The sequence below is a fragment of the Ictidomys tridecemlineatus genome, chromosome 13 (genome assembly GCF_052094955.1).
Source record: "Ictidomys tridecemlineatus isolate mIctTri1 chromosome 13, mIctTri1.hap1, whole genome shotgun sequence".
NCBI lineage: Eukaryota > Metazoa > Chordata > Mammalia > Rodentia > Sciuridae > Ictidomys > Ictidomys tridecemlineatus.
This window is the reverse complement of record NC_135489.1, coordinates 89,145,928-89,161,734: the sequence shown is the minus strand read 5'-3', so window position 1 is coordinate 89,161,734 and position 15,807 is coordinate 89,145,928. Positions and strand designations below refer to the sequence as shown.

At 52.6% G+C, this 15,807-nt stretch overlaps 1 protein-coding gene across 4 annotated transcripts in view; it reads left to right on the top strand.

Annotated features, from left to right (window-relative positions):
- The window catches only part of Rab31 (RAB31, member RAS oncogene family), an 87,662-nt gene that overhangs the window by 43,981 nt on the left and 27,874 nt on the right, over positions 1-15,807 (top strand). For all 4 annotated transcript variants that reach the window (XM_078030450.1, XM_078030449.1, XM_078030448.1 and 1 more), the window contains exons 2-3: positions 1,304-1,383; positions 5,516-5,597. In XM_078030450.1, coding sequence (XP_077886576.1) covers positions 1,304-1,383; positions 5,516-5,597 — 162 coding nt within the window. The remainder of the gene's footprint in view (positions 1-1,303; positions 1,384-5,515; positions 5,598-15,807) is intronic.

Genomic DNA, 15,807 nt, shown 5'->3' with positions numbered 1-15,807 from the left:
TTCAAGACAGCGTCCTGCTCTTTTGTTGGTGGGTATCAAGGTCTGGGTTTTCTTAGTGTTTCTTTTAAAAAGATTAAAATGCAAATTGAAAGCTCGATCCTGGGGCTTGTGGATGGTGCACACAGGACCTTTCGTTGAGGGACCCCAATATCAGAATTTGTGGGGCTTTTTGGTGTCACTGGAGGGAGACCTTCCTGGGCTCACATAATAGGTGAATAGTGTGTGGCCTCTGTGTTTGCTGTGCCCAAGTCCCCAAGCTCCAGGGTCCTGCAGGGGGACCCCCATTTCCTCCTGGATTGCAGGCTGTTCCCTGGCATGACCTGGCCTGCATACCCAGCCTCCCTCCCTGCGGGCACCTGAGTGGCAGCTTCTTTCTCGGGCGCCGCTCATCCTCCTGGGTTTTGTTGATGTCCCCGGTCTGGGGTTGTCCCTAGTCCTAGCTCTCTGACCTTGTGAATCTGACTCTGATTTCTTAGACTGCCTTACAGTGGTTCAGGAGGGGACTGGAGACAAACACTGTGTATTTAATTTGCCATGTGTAACTGGACACCTGAGCCAGTCAGCTTTCAAGAATCGTTTAGCAGAGGAAGAGCTGAGTCGAGACCTTTCTAGAATTAAGTACAACTGGAGGCTACAATCCAGACATCAGATTTGAGAGAGAAAGCATCAGACATGTAGAAATCAGCATTCAAGGTGTTACAGGGCGACTCCGGGGAAGCAGACGGTGGCTTTTATTTTACCCCTTTCTTTCTTCCTCTCTTTTTAAAAAACTTTTTTAGTAGTGGATGGACACAGTATCTTTACTTATTATTTTTATGGTGCTGAGGATCAAACCCAGTGTCTCACATGTGAGAGGCGGGCGCTCTGACACGAGCCCCAACCCAGCCTGTCTGTCTTTCTCTTTCTTTCTTCCTTTCTTCTTTCTGCCTCCCTCCCTCCCTTTCTCTCTCTCTCTTCCTGTCCTCTTTCTTTCTTTCAAGACTCTGAACAAAACCAGTTGTTTCTACCAACACGTCGTGTTGCCATACATCTTCTTTAGACCACTCCCCAAATTCTCACATTTCTAGCTATCCGTGTCTGTGAAATGCTCGTTGGAGGCTGACCGTGGCTCGTACGTGAGACGCGGTCCTCACGCTCGTTTTCACCCCATTTCTCTTCTTCCTGTGAGAGCAACACAATTGCACTATCAGGAAACACTGGTAAGAGGTGGAGGCAGTCGGCCCCTCCCCGGTGGCGGCTGGGCTGGCTGTGTCAGGTGGGCGTTGACCCCTGGGTCCTCATGGCAGCCTCCTTTCTCTCCTAGGACACCGGCGTCGGGAAGTCGAGCATCGTGTGCCGGTTCGTGCAGGATCACTTCGACCACAACATCAGCCCCACCATCGGGTAAGTGCCCGTGGGTCCCCTTTCTCCTTGCTCCTTGGGGCTGTTCAGAGAGCCGTCTCCCTGCAGCTGGGCCTAAGCAGGACTGTGGTGAACATCGCCCAGCAGTGTGGATGCCACGTCCCCGCAGTGGTTTTTAGTTCTGTGCGCCCTTTCCTGGACTCCAGCAGCAGGGTTCTGCACACCGCGCTGCCCACATTTCCAGACAAGAGGGTCTGGGCCAGTTCCCGGCAGTTCTGTTTCGACCACTGCTACACCTGGCACCGCCTGCAGCGGGTTTCCTCCCCTGGGCAGATCTGACGCGGTTTCTGCCTCAGGATGGAAGGGAGGCTGGCGGTAGCTCCCTTCCCAGGCTCCTTTCACCATCTCTCGGTCAAAGCAGAGCCAGCCCAGGTTCAAGGGCGGGGAGTGTGCCCTCTCCTGGTGGGACGAGCAGCAGGTTCAGGGGGTGCTGCTGGGCGTGAGTGGCACTTCTGCCGTGGGCACTGTTGACAATGATGTTTCATCTAGGAAATATGTTTTGCTAATTTGGGGTTTAAAAACATACGTTATATGGCTGGGTGCAGCGGTGCACACCTGGAATCCAGAGGCTCGGGAGGCGGAGGCAGGAAGACTGCAAGTTCTAAGCCAGCCTCAGCAACTTAGAGAGGCCCTAAGCCACTTATCAAGACCCTGGCTCTAAATAAAATATAAAATGGGCTGGGGACGTGGCTCAGGAGTAAGTGACCCTGGGTTCAATCCCAGGTACAAAAAGAAAACCCAAGAGAAATTATATGGAAACTCTGATTTCTGCTTGATTTTCCTATAAACCTAAAACTGCTCTAAAGATAAAGTATTAATTACTAATTATATATCAGTCTTTAAAATTGTAATGCGTGTTATAAAAACATCCAGACTATACAGAAGCACATAAAATAAAATAAAAAGTGAAATCAAAGGATTTAATTTGCTCTCTAATCCCATAGTGTGTGTGTGTGTATGTGTGTGTGTATGTGTGTGTTTTCAATATTGGGGTGTTCTTCCACTGAGCTACTTCCCCAGCCCTTTTTATTTTGTTTCTTAGTTAGAGGCAGAGTCTTGCTAAGATGCTGAGGCTGGCCTCAAACTTGCCATCCTCCCACCTCAGCCTCCCAAGTAGCTGAGATTACAGGCGTGAGCCACCATGCCTGTCTCTTCAATTTATATAACCAGTATTTAATGTCCCAAGTGCATGCATGGTGAGTGTTTTCTCTGGGTCCAAAGGTCTTCAGATAGACAGACTGTACAAGTCAGGGTGTGTCTCACCACACCTGGGGCTGCAGCCCGCCGTCCCAGCCCATACAGCTCTTTCTGGTTCTTTTTAGCAGCTGCCTGTGCATTTCCTTCACAGAGCAGATTAAAGAATAGTTTTTCTGATTGTAGACTTTCCTGTTCACCATAAAACCCCCAAATTCATAGAAATAGAAATCGGTATATATGCAGTCATTTTTTTCTTTTCTTTCTTTCTTTTTGGTGGTGCTGGGATTGAGCCCAGGGCCCCAGCGTGATAGGCAAACGCTCTGCCACTGAGCGACACCTGGCCCTTTTAGTCTATTCTGCGAGGGTCTTGCCGAGTTGCCCAGGCTGGCCTCCACCCGCCATCCTCCTCCTCAGCCCCACGTCCCTAGGTGACATCCCCAGCTGGAGGCTGCGTATGTCTTGAGCACTTTTTATGATGTCGCATGATCTTTAAGAACATGATGGAAGCACTGTTACGAAAGCATAGTGACTGAAAATGAGGAAAGCCATGAACGACAAGAGACCCCACCCCTCGCCTGCCTCCCAGCAGCTCCCTGGGCAGGGCTCCCTGGGCCTCCTGCCTCTTCCTCTGTGTGATAGTGTATTTTTTTCCACTCAACGTGACTTTGTGAATTTTATGCCATTGACTGATTTTTCAGTGACCTCATTCTTCAAGCATTTGTTGTTACATCTATGTATTATTCTTTAGGTTCAATTCAAAGCACTGGAATAACTTAGCCCAAGGGTCTGTGTTGAGGATGGGGCCGGCACTGCCAGGTGGTGTTTCAGGAAGGTGGTCCTCGCTTTTGCTGCAGCTTTAAGGATTATTTTTGGAATCCGCACGTATGATTTAGAATTCTGTTCTCTTCCTCTGAACTTCAACCTAAGCATCTGCTTGGCTCACGTCCTGTGGCAGCGCAGTAGTGGCCCTGTGGCCTGGCTTCCCAGCATGGGTCACACACTGTTTCTGGAGCTCCTGTCCTTCCTTGAGTCGGTGACTTGGAGCCGGGCGTCCAGAGCTGACCATGCTTCGTGCATGGGTGGGTGCTCGTGCTGTGCACTACACCATTCCTCGTCACCAGTGTTTTGATCAGTATTGCTTTTGCCTGCTTTGCTCATTGCTATGTCCTGCCTTGTCACTCGGTTCATGTCCCCGGCCCCAGTGCCTTCTGTGCAGCACCCCACTGGCCTCCCCCATCCCAGAGTTGCGAGGGGACCAGTTAAGGTGCACACTCCGCCCAGGCGGTTCAGGGCAGGCAGCCAGATGGTGGAGTGCAGCCATCAGCCTGAGAGGGTTCTGGCCAGGCAGGGCTGAGGGTAGTAAGGGGGAGACCCCCGATTCTGTACCCCTGAAGACCCCCGTCCACATCTCCCAAGAATCAGAACTTAAGGAAGACACCATTATTATACCTAAAAAACTGATCCGATGCAATGTGATGCCTCCCATCTAGCTCAGACCTCAACTTCTCCAGTTGCTCTTAGTTCTATTTTTCATTCTCGGCAGTTCCAGTGCAGCCCAGGGCCTGGTGCATGCTAGGCCAGCTCCCCCCCCCCCCTCGGACTAAGCTGGGCTCCAGCCCCTCTCCAGTTGCCCTTAAAATAGCTTTGAAAGCTGTTTCTCCCTAACCCGGGGCACAGCCAAGGTTCACATGCTGTGTTTGTTGTTTATCTCCTTCCTCCATCTAAACAGTCCCCTGCCCTCTGTTTGCCTGCTCACCTGAGGATCTGGGCCAGCTCTCCTAGAGTCCACACACTCTGGGCCAGCTCTCCTAGAGTCCACACACTCCGCTTGCCTGATTGTTTCCTGTGTGATTAAATCCAGATTAAACACTTTTGGCCGGAGGTAGATGAGTGTTTGTCATTCCCTCACTTTGGGAAGATTCTTATGTCAGGTTGTCCACTACTGGGGATGCTTGCTATTTGGGGTTGGGGGAGTACTGGAATCTAGGGGTGCTCTATCACTGAACTACCCACATGCACACTTTTTTAATTTTTGAGACAATGTCTTGCTAAGTTGCCAAGGCCAACCTCCAACTTGTGATCCTCTTGCCTCAGCCTCCCGAGTTGCTGGGGTGATGGGGTGCACCATAGTGTCTGGCTGCTTGGTATTTTTTTTTTTTAGATGGACCTTTATTTTATTTATTTGTATGCAGTGCTGAGAATCGAACCTAGTGCCTCATGCATGCCAGGCAAGTGCTCTACCACTGAGCCACAACCCCAGCCCTGCTTGGTATTTTCTGAATGAGAATTTTTTGCTCACAGGAGTCAAGACTAGTAAATATTGAATTTCTGCCCTTTCCTAAGCACAAAGAAAACCCTTAAGAGAAAATGCACAAAGAAGAAAATAGCAAGTGCTTCGTGATCTTCTGAGACTTTAAAATCCCGCCCCCCTCCTCGCCTTTTTTAACAGAGAAAACATAAGTTTTGCGGCTGCTCATCTTTCCCTTACACTGTGTGGGCAGGCTGGGGCTTACCTGGGGCCTGGCTGGCTACAGCTGGCTTTGGGAGCGGATCAGTGGGGCCAGTATGCAGGACAACTTTCTTTTTGTGTCCTGTTCCGTCAAAGCCCCAAAATACCAAAACGCAAACTTCCTTTTTACTCTTGTTGTAAGAGTCAGTGCTGAGCCCCTAAGGTCATGTGTACGCCCCTCCCTAAGAGCTGGCTGTTGTCTTGGAGCAGTTGGAGCTGCACTTTAAAGTCTGGGAGAGCATCCGTGTTGTGGTTCGGAAACGTGCTTGCTCTCCTGCACAGTGCGGAACCTCTTCCTCCAGCCTGTGCATCTGCTGTCCGGTTCTCCGAGCACCAGTGCTCTTTCCCTGCTGAGGCTTAACAAGAACCGCTGGCCCAAGTAACGTGGGGTGTCCACTCTCTCTCCAGGGCGTCCTTCATGACCAAAACTGTGCCTTGCGGAAATGAGCTTCACAAGTTCCTCATCTGGGACACTGCTGGTCAGGAACGGGTGAGTGTCACCAGGTGGCTTTCTGGGGAACCCGGGAGGGCTTCCGAGGGTCCGGGGCGGACAAGGCTCTGGGTTGCCAATCACAGAAGCCAGGCTCCAGGGGACTCAGGCAGAGAGAACGCTTCTCCGCTATGTGCGCTCCCAGCGGGCGCTCAGGGCGAGGCAGGGGTGCTCAGAGGGGCCATCTGTCAGGACGCCTGCTGCCCCTGCTGCTGTCGTTTTTAGACAGCCCCTCCTGGCTCCTTTCCACGCTCCAGGTTGCCCACCTTAGGCACCCCGCAGAAGAGCCTCTCCGCCCAGAGCACCTGCACCGCACCTGCAGGTCCCAGGGCTGGGCTGAGGTCACTGCTCACCCCTTCAGCAGGAGGAGAAAGGGACTCCTCCCGAGGGTTCTTGGGCACACCTCCTCTCCCGCATTCCGCATTCCAAGGGACTTGGTCCCCCTCCTGGCAGGGCTGGGTGATGATAGGACCCTGGAAGGAAGCTGTCACAGCTGCTGGAAGTCAGGTGGCTTTGTTTCCAGGGAAAAGCTGGGTCGTCTTACTGGAAAGTGGGAGAACAGGTGCTCGGCTCCCAGAAGGAGCGGCCGACTTGTTACGTGTTCTTAATTCTCCTTATTTGCTGAAAACACGTACGTGGAGAAGATCACATGCCCTGCCAGTAAGGCATAAAGCTAAAATCTGAGTCCCAGCAGTCTGGGACCTGAGCATTATCGTTTTGTTTTGGTATAAAAACCACACAAAAGCCATATGTTTGAAAGTAAAATTATCCAAACTCCCACCACCCAGATAGCTCCAACATGGGCATTAGATGATCATTTTTCATCTGCTTCTCTCCCTGTTGATGATTTTTATTGGTGAAATCATGGTTCTTTGCAGTGTGCTGTTCTCATTTGATAATAGTGTCACCAAGGAGAAATTTCTAAGCAATGTGTGACATCTGTTCTAATACACCATTCAAAGCCTTGACAGCGTTTGATGAAACTTGGTATTTTGTTGAGATTTTCAGTTGATCATATTTCTCATGATCATAATTGCTGCTTTCCCTCACTTTGGCTGTCGGCTGTAGACGTCTGCGACTCTATTAATATATTGAAGCTTCGTTTTCCTTTTCCAGTGCTGGGAGCACACTCAGAGCCTTGGGCGAGCTCGGCAAGTGTCCTGCCACTGAGCTGCACCCCAGCCTGCATCCATAATCTTAAAAATGATATTTTTGTAGGTCTGGGGTCCACGGCAGGACGTTCTTCCTTGGTGCTTCTGGGAACAGGATTTAATTGGGGTGACGATTCCAGGTGAATGCCTTCAGGGTCCAGTTTTGTGGACAGCGTGAGCAATGTTTGGAGGCCTGTGGTCACCTGGTCTGTGTAGCCCTTGGAGGCCAGCTTGGTTCCCCTGGGGCTGCAGGTCCACTCCTCCCTGATGGAGTCTCGTAGCTGAAGAATGTCTGTCTTCAGGGGTTTGGGCAGCCCTGCGCTGGCTCTAACTGCCCCAGTATTGGCCTTGCCTAATTCTGAGCTAAAAATAAAGCCCGTGTCTGCGGTGGCCATGGCCAGGCGTCCCGCCTCTGCGATTACTGGAGCCAGCGGACTTGACCATCTTCTATTTTCTTTGTACAAATCTGCTACTTCCCTCCCTGATTTCACAATTTCAAACCACAATGTCCAGGTTTATGGCGTGACTGTGTCAAGGCGGCTTTCTGGGCCCTTAGGGACCAGCCCCACCCAGAGGCTCCCAGGAGTTAGGGACCAGCCAGTGCTGAGGAGTGGAGGTGCGGCCCCAGCTCTGCCTGCCACATGTCGAGGAGACGGCCCACTCACTGGCCAGTCCTGGTTCTCCTTTGGCTGGGCACAGACTTATGCATTCTGGAAAAATCATTTTTCCCTCTGAGCGCTGCAAATGTCAAAGGATCCTCCTCCTTCCCTTTGTATAAGAGGCAGTGCGACCTCCACACGCTGCCCAGATGGTGTTCTCTTCATCCAGCGGAGCACGGGCTTTGGCCTCCTTCCTGCAGCGTGGGAGGAGAGGTGTGGCCCTCTCCTGGAGGAGTCTTTAAAAGTCGGCTGTTGAATCCACCGAGTTAGCAGCTGAACATTTTCAACACTTGCGCATTCAGGGTGGTTTCCAGGAGGGCAGGGAGAGGGGAGGGTGCCTCTGGGCCCCTGTGTTGGCCTCTGCAGGCTTTGGAGGGCTATTACCTTAAGCATGTGGGGCGACTTTTTAATAGCACGTCCCCCTCTCTACATAGGAAGCTCTAACAAAGAAGGACGTTTGGAGGGAGCTAAATGGGAAAGAATGACTTGGTGACACAGGAGGAGCCTCAGTGCCCCACCCTGTGTGCAGGAGCCACACCTGAGTGGTCCCCAGGGCACAGAGGGACGCATCTGCCTGCCCGACGTCCGGTGCCCATTGGCAGGATCTGTGATGGGGCGGCGACATCTCAGCCCCATCCAGCCCTGTGAACGTCCCTCCTGGGTTTTCCACTTAGGCTGGAGGATAATGTCTCCACTTATGTTTTAGTCAGCATTTCTGATGCTGTGGGTTTATTTGGGGGCTCACAGTTTTGGAGGTCTCGGTCCATAAAAGGCAGGCTCCACTTCTCAGGGCTCAGGGTGAGGCGGAACATCATGGCGGGAGAGGATGGCGGAGGAAAGCAGCTCACATCATGGTGACCAGGAGGCAGAGAGAGAGAGGGAGAGACTCCACTCTCCAGATTCAAAATATATACCCACAGCCAGGCCCCCAGTTCCCACCTCCTCCAGCCACACCCACCTGCCTCCAGTCACCACTCGGGTATGGAGAGGACATTATGTCATTTGCTACTGTTATCTTTTTTTCAGTATGTAAAAAAGCTTGCTAGGACATAGATACGAAAGAAAGAAAAGGGATAACAAATTGAATGGTGCCCTGTGGGCCTGAGCCAGCTGCCTTTATCCAGTACAGCCCAGTGACTGGAAATTCCAAGTGCAGTCTTAAACACACGAGACTTTAGGGTGCAGAATATCATGATTAATCCTGAAAGCTGGCCCATGGTTACATGTGTGTGAGGTCTTTTTTGTTTTAATCTTTTAATTTTGAAGTAATCACACTTAACAGAAAATTTGCAAAAACAACATGGGGGCTCAGGGGCTGCAGGCCCTGCTTCTCCCGTGGCTGTGCATGACAGGGGCCTGCTTGCTGTTCACTCAGGGCTGGGAGGAGGCAGCGCCCCGGGAGGGCGTCTAGAAGAAGCAGATGTACTGTGGCTCTGGGTCTCTCCACTTCCCGGGACCCCTCCTGGCCTGGTTGAGGCTCACTGGGAGCTCTGGCCTTGGGGCTTGCCGTCCTCTTCCTCTGGTTGGCCTTGGGTGCAGCTGACCCTGCCCTCACTCATGTTTTCTGGATAATCCATCCTGGAGGGTTAGCGGTTGGGAATCTCGTTATTCAAGACGTGCTCTCGTCCACATTTTTTTCTGCATTGGCTGCTGGTTTGCGTGCCACAGGCTGCACCTTCCAGGAAACGGAGACAGCACATACATCCTCCTTCAAACCCCGATTCTTATGGTCAACTCAGAAAATTTCAGACACGTCATTCACAGTGACAGGCATGAGTTTATTGAAGGGACAGGACAGGGAAAGGAGAGTGTGGGTCCTCTCAGAGAGAAGGTCAGTGTGCCCCTCCTGCATTCTACTTTTATTTGGATCCCAGAGAGGTTTCCAGAGAGCCCTGTCCAGGTCCACCTCTTGACTTGTGACTGACAGCAGGATGACATCAGACTTTCAAGTCCCCACTGCAGTGACAACTCTAGGTCACTTTGACCCATGTTGTCAGGTTCTAATTAGAATCTGTTCTTAACAAATTTTTTGCTTGGGAGGAATTTTCCTTATCTCCCTGAATTTAAGGATCTGGTCCGTGAAGGGGTCACAAAAGTCCCCCTTCTGCGTGACTTGGGTTCCTCTTATCAACACTATTTCAGGCCTGCATTTCTCCTGCAGATAACAGGTAGTTGGCTGAGGAATGTGACATCCCCTGTCCGCTCAGGCCAGGCAGGGCTGCAGGTGAATTACTTCTTGGAGAAGACAGTGTGTGGGGGCATGGCGGTGGGCCAGGGCATGGAATGTTGCCTTAACCTCTGTTCGCTACGCTCGGGTCTGTCCATCTGTCCGCTATCAGGTGGAGCACCACCCGCCTCTTCTTTTTTAAAAAAGAGTCTTCACTGAGATGTGACGCACGTGTCATTCACTTCCTGCACTTGGCCTGTGCAGTCCAGGGGTTCTGGGGTACCCAGCACTGCACAGTCAGCTTTGGAGCCCTCCAGTTCCCAGGAGGAAACCCCATTAGCAGTCAATCCCACCTTCCTGCAAATGCCCCAGCCCTGGGGCATTTCCTTTTTATGGTGCTGGGGATGGAACACAGAGCCGGTCACATGCGAAGCCCACTCTGCTGCACCCCGGGCCCTGGGCTGCTGTCTAGACGGGTCATGCAAGTGGGACCAGGATCTGCATGCCTGTGATGAGTCCCTCCACTCCGCCACAGCTGTGCAGAATGCTCCTCGCTCTCTGGCCAGCTCCCCTTGATGGTGGAGAAATAGGGACGTTGTGCAAGGATCGGGCTGAGTGTCCCTCACCCAGAGCACCTGACATCAGAAGGTTCCTGATCTGGGTTTTTAACCTTGGGATATTTGAATACGTGAGGTGAGGTACCTGGGGGACGGGACTCTGTCTAACACAGAGCTCGCTGATGTCAGGTGCACACCACTCACACGGTCTGAAGGTAATTTGTGTGGTCTCTTTGTTGCCCCTGTGTTTGGCCTTGTGTGAGGTCAGGTGTGGAGTTGTCCACCTGTGGGGTCAGGTTCATGCTCAGGTCTCAGGTTCTGCACCATTTGGGGTGCTGGCTTCTGGGTGGAGATTGGTCACCTGTAACACACTTACGAATCTGCCGTGGGAGTGGACTCTGGTGGCCTCCACTTCTGTGCTGTTGGAGGAGTGGCGCTAGAACGTTCTGCGCAGTTTCGTGCAGGTGTGTTTCGGGTCTCCTGGGCATACATGTTCAGGAGGGGAGCTGACCTGACGGGTCCTGTGTGAGCTCTTGGGCTGGCAGTCAGAGGAACGGCCCAGTGCTTTCCCAAAGCACCGTCCTGCCCTGTGTCCCGGGTGCGCGGTCTCGGTCTCCACGCTCTCCCCAGTGCTGCCTGCACCCGTTCTGGGTCTGAAGGCAAGTCCTGCTTCTCTTCCCAAAGTGTCACAGCTCAGCTCTTTCTGCCCTGTGACCCATTTGGAGTTGATTTTTGTGTCTCTGGTATGGAAAGGACCCCTCTTTGCTCCATTGTACCAGTGTGATTTGTTGTAACGACTGTCTTTGCTCAGTTAGTTGTCCTGGCATCTTTGCTGGAAACCAGCTGACCGTTTCTGAGCTTCGTGTTGGTGGTCTGGGCGGGTGGCACCACGTTGTCCTGCCTGTCATTTGTGGCTTTGTGTTTAGCTTTGAGCTTGGGAAACTTGGTTCTTTCTCCAGGTGGACTTGGCCACTCTGGGCCCTTACATTTCCACATGAATTTTTATATCAGTCTGTATATGAATTTACAAAGAAAAAATCAACTGGAATTTGGATAAGGATTGTATTCAGTCTATAGAAGACTTTGGGGTTACCTAGTATCCCCAACGTAGAAGTGCTCATTTACACTTTAAGTGATAAGCCAAGTTGTCTTTCATCTCTTTAGAAATAACTCCAAGATTGGAGATGGAACATGATCTCAGAGGAAAAAAGTCTGAATAAAGAATTAAATCTTTTGTCTGTTTAAATGTGTTCCCCATAGTAAATTCATATAGAACCATAAACAAGATTAGTTTGTGAGGTTATCATTTAAAATTTAGCAAACCATCTTAAAATTTATGATATTTGACAAGTTGCATTTTTAAAAGGATTATTTGCACTGGTTTCATTTTTTCAGCAGTATATTCTAAGCCGGGACGGGCCTTGTTAAGTGGTGCTTTGTGCTTGAGAGCATGTGACCCGGCCCCCTGAGCAGAGGTGCCCTCTGACCTAGTTCCTGTGCCCTCCTCTTAGCTGGGAGGTGTCCCGAGCATCATGGAAAAACACAGATGAGCACGTGATAAGCCCCTGGAGTTGCATCTCAGCCGAGTAGTGTAGACTTTTTAAAAAATTTTGGTGTTGGGAATGGAACCCAGGGTCTCATGCACGCACCAGCCCACTGCCCGCCAGCCCTCACCTTTGACCTTCCATACCAGGTAGAGAGGGCCATCCGGCCCCTCCAGGAGCCGAGGATTTCCTAGAAGCACTCAGGAATTTGGGTGCCCTGTGCTCTTGGCCAGACTTCTTGTTCCCCTTCTGTTTGTCCCCCTGTCTGCCTGCCGTCCTTGGAAAGACCAGCTGAAGGGCACTGCCTCAGAGCTCCAGGACTGTTCTCCACCCAGCTGTGGTGAAAGGCAGGGTCCGGGGACACCTGGAGAAGGCGTAGGCCCCAGAGGGCACCTGCCTTGGGCCAAGTTCACGCTCTCCAGACATCAAAGGAAACTCCTGGGCCCTCCTTCCGCCTTTGTTCAGAGTGCTGGAATCTACCCTCCCGAAAGTGGCTCACTGTTCAAAGTCAGAGGAAAAATTGACCTTGGGAAGCTCTTGAAGAGTGGGGCTCTCAGGAGCCCAGAATGAGCTCTGTGCTACCCGCTCTGCTGGCCCTGAAACAGGACGGCCCAGCTGGACACCAGCAGCTGACGCTGCCCCAGGGTCCTGGCCCCCCCCCCCCCCCCCCCCCCCCCCCCCGCTTGCTGGGTGGAGGTGCCCCTCGCCTACTGCAGCCCCCAGGCTGTTCCGTGGGACCTTTTAATCTTCCTCATCATGGCTGGGTGCCCTGCATTGCTGCCGCAGTGAGGGCCACAACTCAGAGCTTCGAACATTAGACTCACTGTCTTCGCCCTTGGAAGGTGTGAACTCCAAAATGGGCATCACTGGGCTGAAGCCAAAGTGACCCAGGGCTCTGTGGTCCTTCCTGGAGGCGTGAGGAAGAGCCTCCCTTGCCTTTTGTTTATTCACTTTTCTCTTTTTATGGTACTGGGGACTGAACCCAAGGTGCTCTACCACTGAGCCTCATCCCAGCCCTTTTTATTGCACTTTGAGACCCCGTCTTGCTGTAGTGCCATATTTGTGACCTCCAGGAGGTGCAAGCACACAAGAGTCTTTATTGCAAGCTTGAGTCTGGACTCACAACCGTTCCCGACACAGCGGTCCCAGGGAGTGAGTCCTGGTTCTTTGTTCAGTGAGACTTTATAGGTTTTTTGGGGGGATACTCTATGCATAACATCACACAGCAAATCTTTCCATACCACAGGAAAGTCAAACAACAACTCTTAACATTGATTAGCACATTCACTGATGGGAACAAGTTGGGTAAGGTGATTGGTTAGTACAAGAGGGGGATTCATTTGAACTGATTGGTTTAGGCCACGAGGGGTGTACATGTTAAACCACATGGTTTCCCAACATGTTATCAACCACCATAAACTACTGGGGGGTCATCTGGCACCCCAGGTATTTCCCTGTCTCATGCTGATTGGTGGCTGCTATAGTGTTGCTGTGGGTCCCCACCTAACCTGACTGAGTCAGGGACACCTGGCGGCAGACCTCTCCTGTTATTTGTAGATAAACAACTCAGCAGGGTGGATATGTGCATAGGAAGGCTCTGTAGGTTTTTCCAAGGACAAGGGTCATGCCCACTTCCTTGGACAGGCTTTGGTCTGAGGTAGAGGCTGGATTCTCAAAAATGGAGTCACATCAGTTTCTCATTGCTAAGTGGCCAAGGCCCTGGGACTGCAGATTTGTGCCGAGGTGCCCGCCCTTCCTTGCCTCTTGTGGAGACCACCTGCTTGGCTTGGCTGGAGCCGCCCTGTCCATCTCCAGAACCAGCAGAGCAGCATCTTCGGGTCTCTGACTCACTGCCTCCACCAATGACCTCTGTCTGATCACACGGGGCCACCCAGATAATCCAAGGTCATCTCCCCACCTGAAGGTCGGTGGACTGGCAACCTTAGTTCCCTCTTGCCTCAAACAGGACACAGCGCAGGCCCTGGGGACGGGGGAGGGGCATCCTTGCGGCCACTATTCTGCCTGCCACACTCCAGGGTCCCCAGGGCCTGGTGGCTGCTGGCACATACCACGTGTTCAGTGATGCACTAAGTATGTCTCTGTTTCATCAGTTTAAGCAACATTTCCTTTCAGGGAAGCTACACGGGAGTGGGAGAAGCGTGCAACTTGGAGCCAAAAGACCTGTGTTCAGGTCCAGTTTTGCCATTTAGGAGCTGTGGGGCGACAGCTCATGTGACCATGCTGAGCCTAAGTCTGTCTTCTCTGCTTGCTGTCCCAGGGCCATTGAGTCACAGCATGCGGTTCAGTCACTAGGTATCTGTGGAGTCCTGCTGTGGGCCAGAGGAGGGCTCAGGCCGGGTTCCTAGGGTGGGGCCACTGAGACGTGGGAACTGTGAGGGAGTGGCCCTGGGGGTGTCCAGGGGCAGGTCAGGCCTGGGTGGCTGTGTGTTCCAGGATCAGGAGGAGCCCAGGAGCGGGTCTTGGACACCAGCGTGGGGAGCTCAGGTCTGCACTGGGTAAATCAGAAGGGTTTGGAAGGAGGAAGTGATACAGTCTGACTTCCAGAGGGGAAAACGGACTCTGGTGTTGAGATCCACAAGACGCCAAGTATTTGCTTCAGAGACTCCTGGGGCTGTGGCCCGTGGGGTGGGAGCCCAGGAGGGGCAGCAAGGAAGCCAGCAGCTGTGGTGGGGATGACCTTGAAGGTGGGGATGAGAACATGAAGTTCTTTATACATTGCTCTTGTCTTGGGTTTATTGGAAACTTCCACAACAAGAAGTTGAAGATAAATACATTCTGTGGAAACAAATATCACAATCCAGCTGCTCAAATCAGGATCCCTCTGGCCGCTGTGGTCAGCTCAGAGGCCGCTGCACTGTCCAGATGCCCAGCACCCGGTCAAGGAAGGTCACCCTGCTTGGAGAGGGGGCAGTGGCAGGGACAGGGCCCCCGGGGCAGGTCTAAGGCTGTTGGGGGACCCAGACCTCGCTCTTGTATGGCATCTGTGTGATCGGGTCACTGGGGACTCTCGGGGGCTGTGCAGATGGGCAGCTCTGGCCCACCGTCTGTGCCTGAGCCCAGGAGAGCCCCGATCCGCTTTTTCCTCCTGCTGTGCCTGCTGTTGCACCCTGCAGGGCATTGCCTTGGGCAAGATGTAAGACCCCAGAGCCAGCCGAGCGGGGAGGACAGGAAGAGAGGCAGTGACCACCTTCCTCCAATGCTGGTGCCCACACCAGGTCATTTTTTTGCAGATGCCTGGGTCAGCGGCTGCCTGTGACATGACAACTAGGAAGGTGGGGCCGCCCTCTGGACTTTAGGAAATTCCTGTTGCCCACAGACAGCTCATAGCTGAGGCTCACTGCCCTGTGGGGGTGGTTTCATGGGTGGCCTTTTAGACTGATCCACGCCCTCCCCCAGGCCCTGACTCATGGAGAGAAGTCTGTTTCCTGCTAAGAAGGTTCACCCTGCACCTGCAGAAAGGAGGCCCGGGCTCCTAGGTCACCCTAACCCAGTTCTTCCTGGCACTTCACCTCTACCTGGGACCCCTGCTGTAAGAAGCTCTGACCCCAGTGATTAGGAAAGAAAGAGAAGTCTTGTGGTTGCTCGAGTCAGAGTCATGCATCGCATCGTGCTGAATACTTTCTCGAACAATTCAGACAGCAGAGCGAGGAGCGCTGCCCTCTGAGGTCCCCAGCAGGAGCTGCTGCAGGAGCTCAGCCTCTGTCTCCTGCTGTTCCCCTCTTCCCCCTTGCTGTCCTTAGGTTCTTAGTGGCTGATCTGGATGGCCCTCTGCTTCCTCGTGAGAGAGGGTGTTGTGAGGGAAGGAAGACACCCTGGGGATGTGTTTCCATTCTTTTGCTGACTCTGGAATGTCAGGAATCTTCTCTCCTGCTTCCTTCTCTGAATCCCCAGCTCTGTGGCTTCAGGACACAGGCCTTGGGGGACAGTGTCTGGAGACTGGGTGGGCCTATGATTGAGTGGCTCCTGAGGCAGACCCCCATGCTGTCATGGTCACAGACCAGTGCTGGCCCCCCTGGACATCCTGCTGTGAAACCCCTCTTGCATTCCAGCCTGGGCGCTCTGCTGAGCTCCTTCTTCTCCAGGAGGCAGAGCCCAGCACAAGCTGCACCTT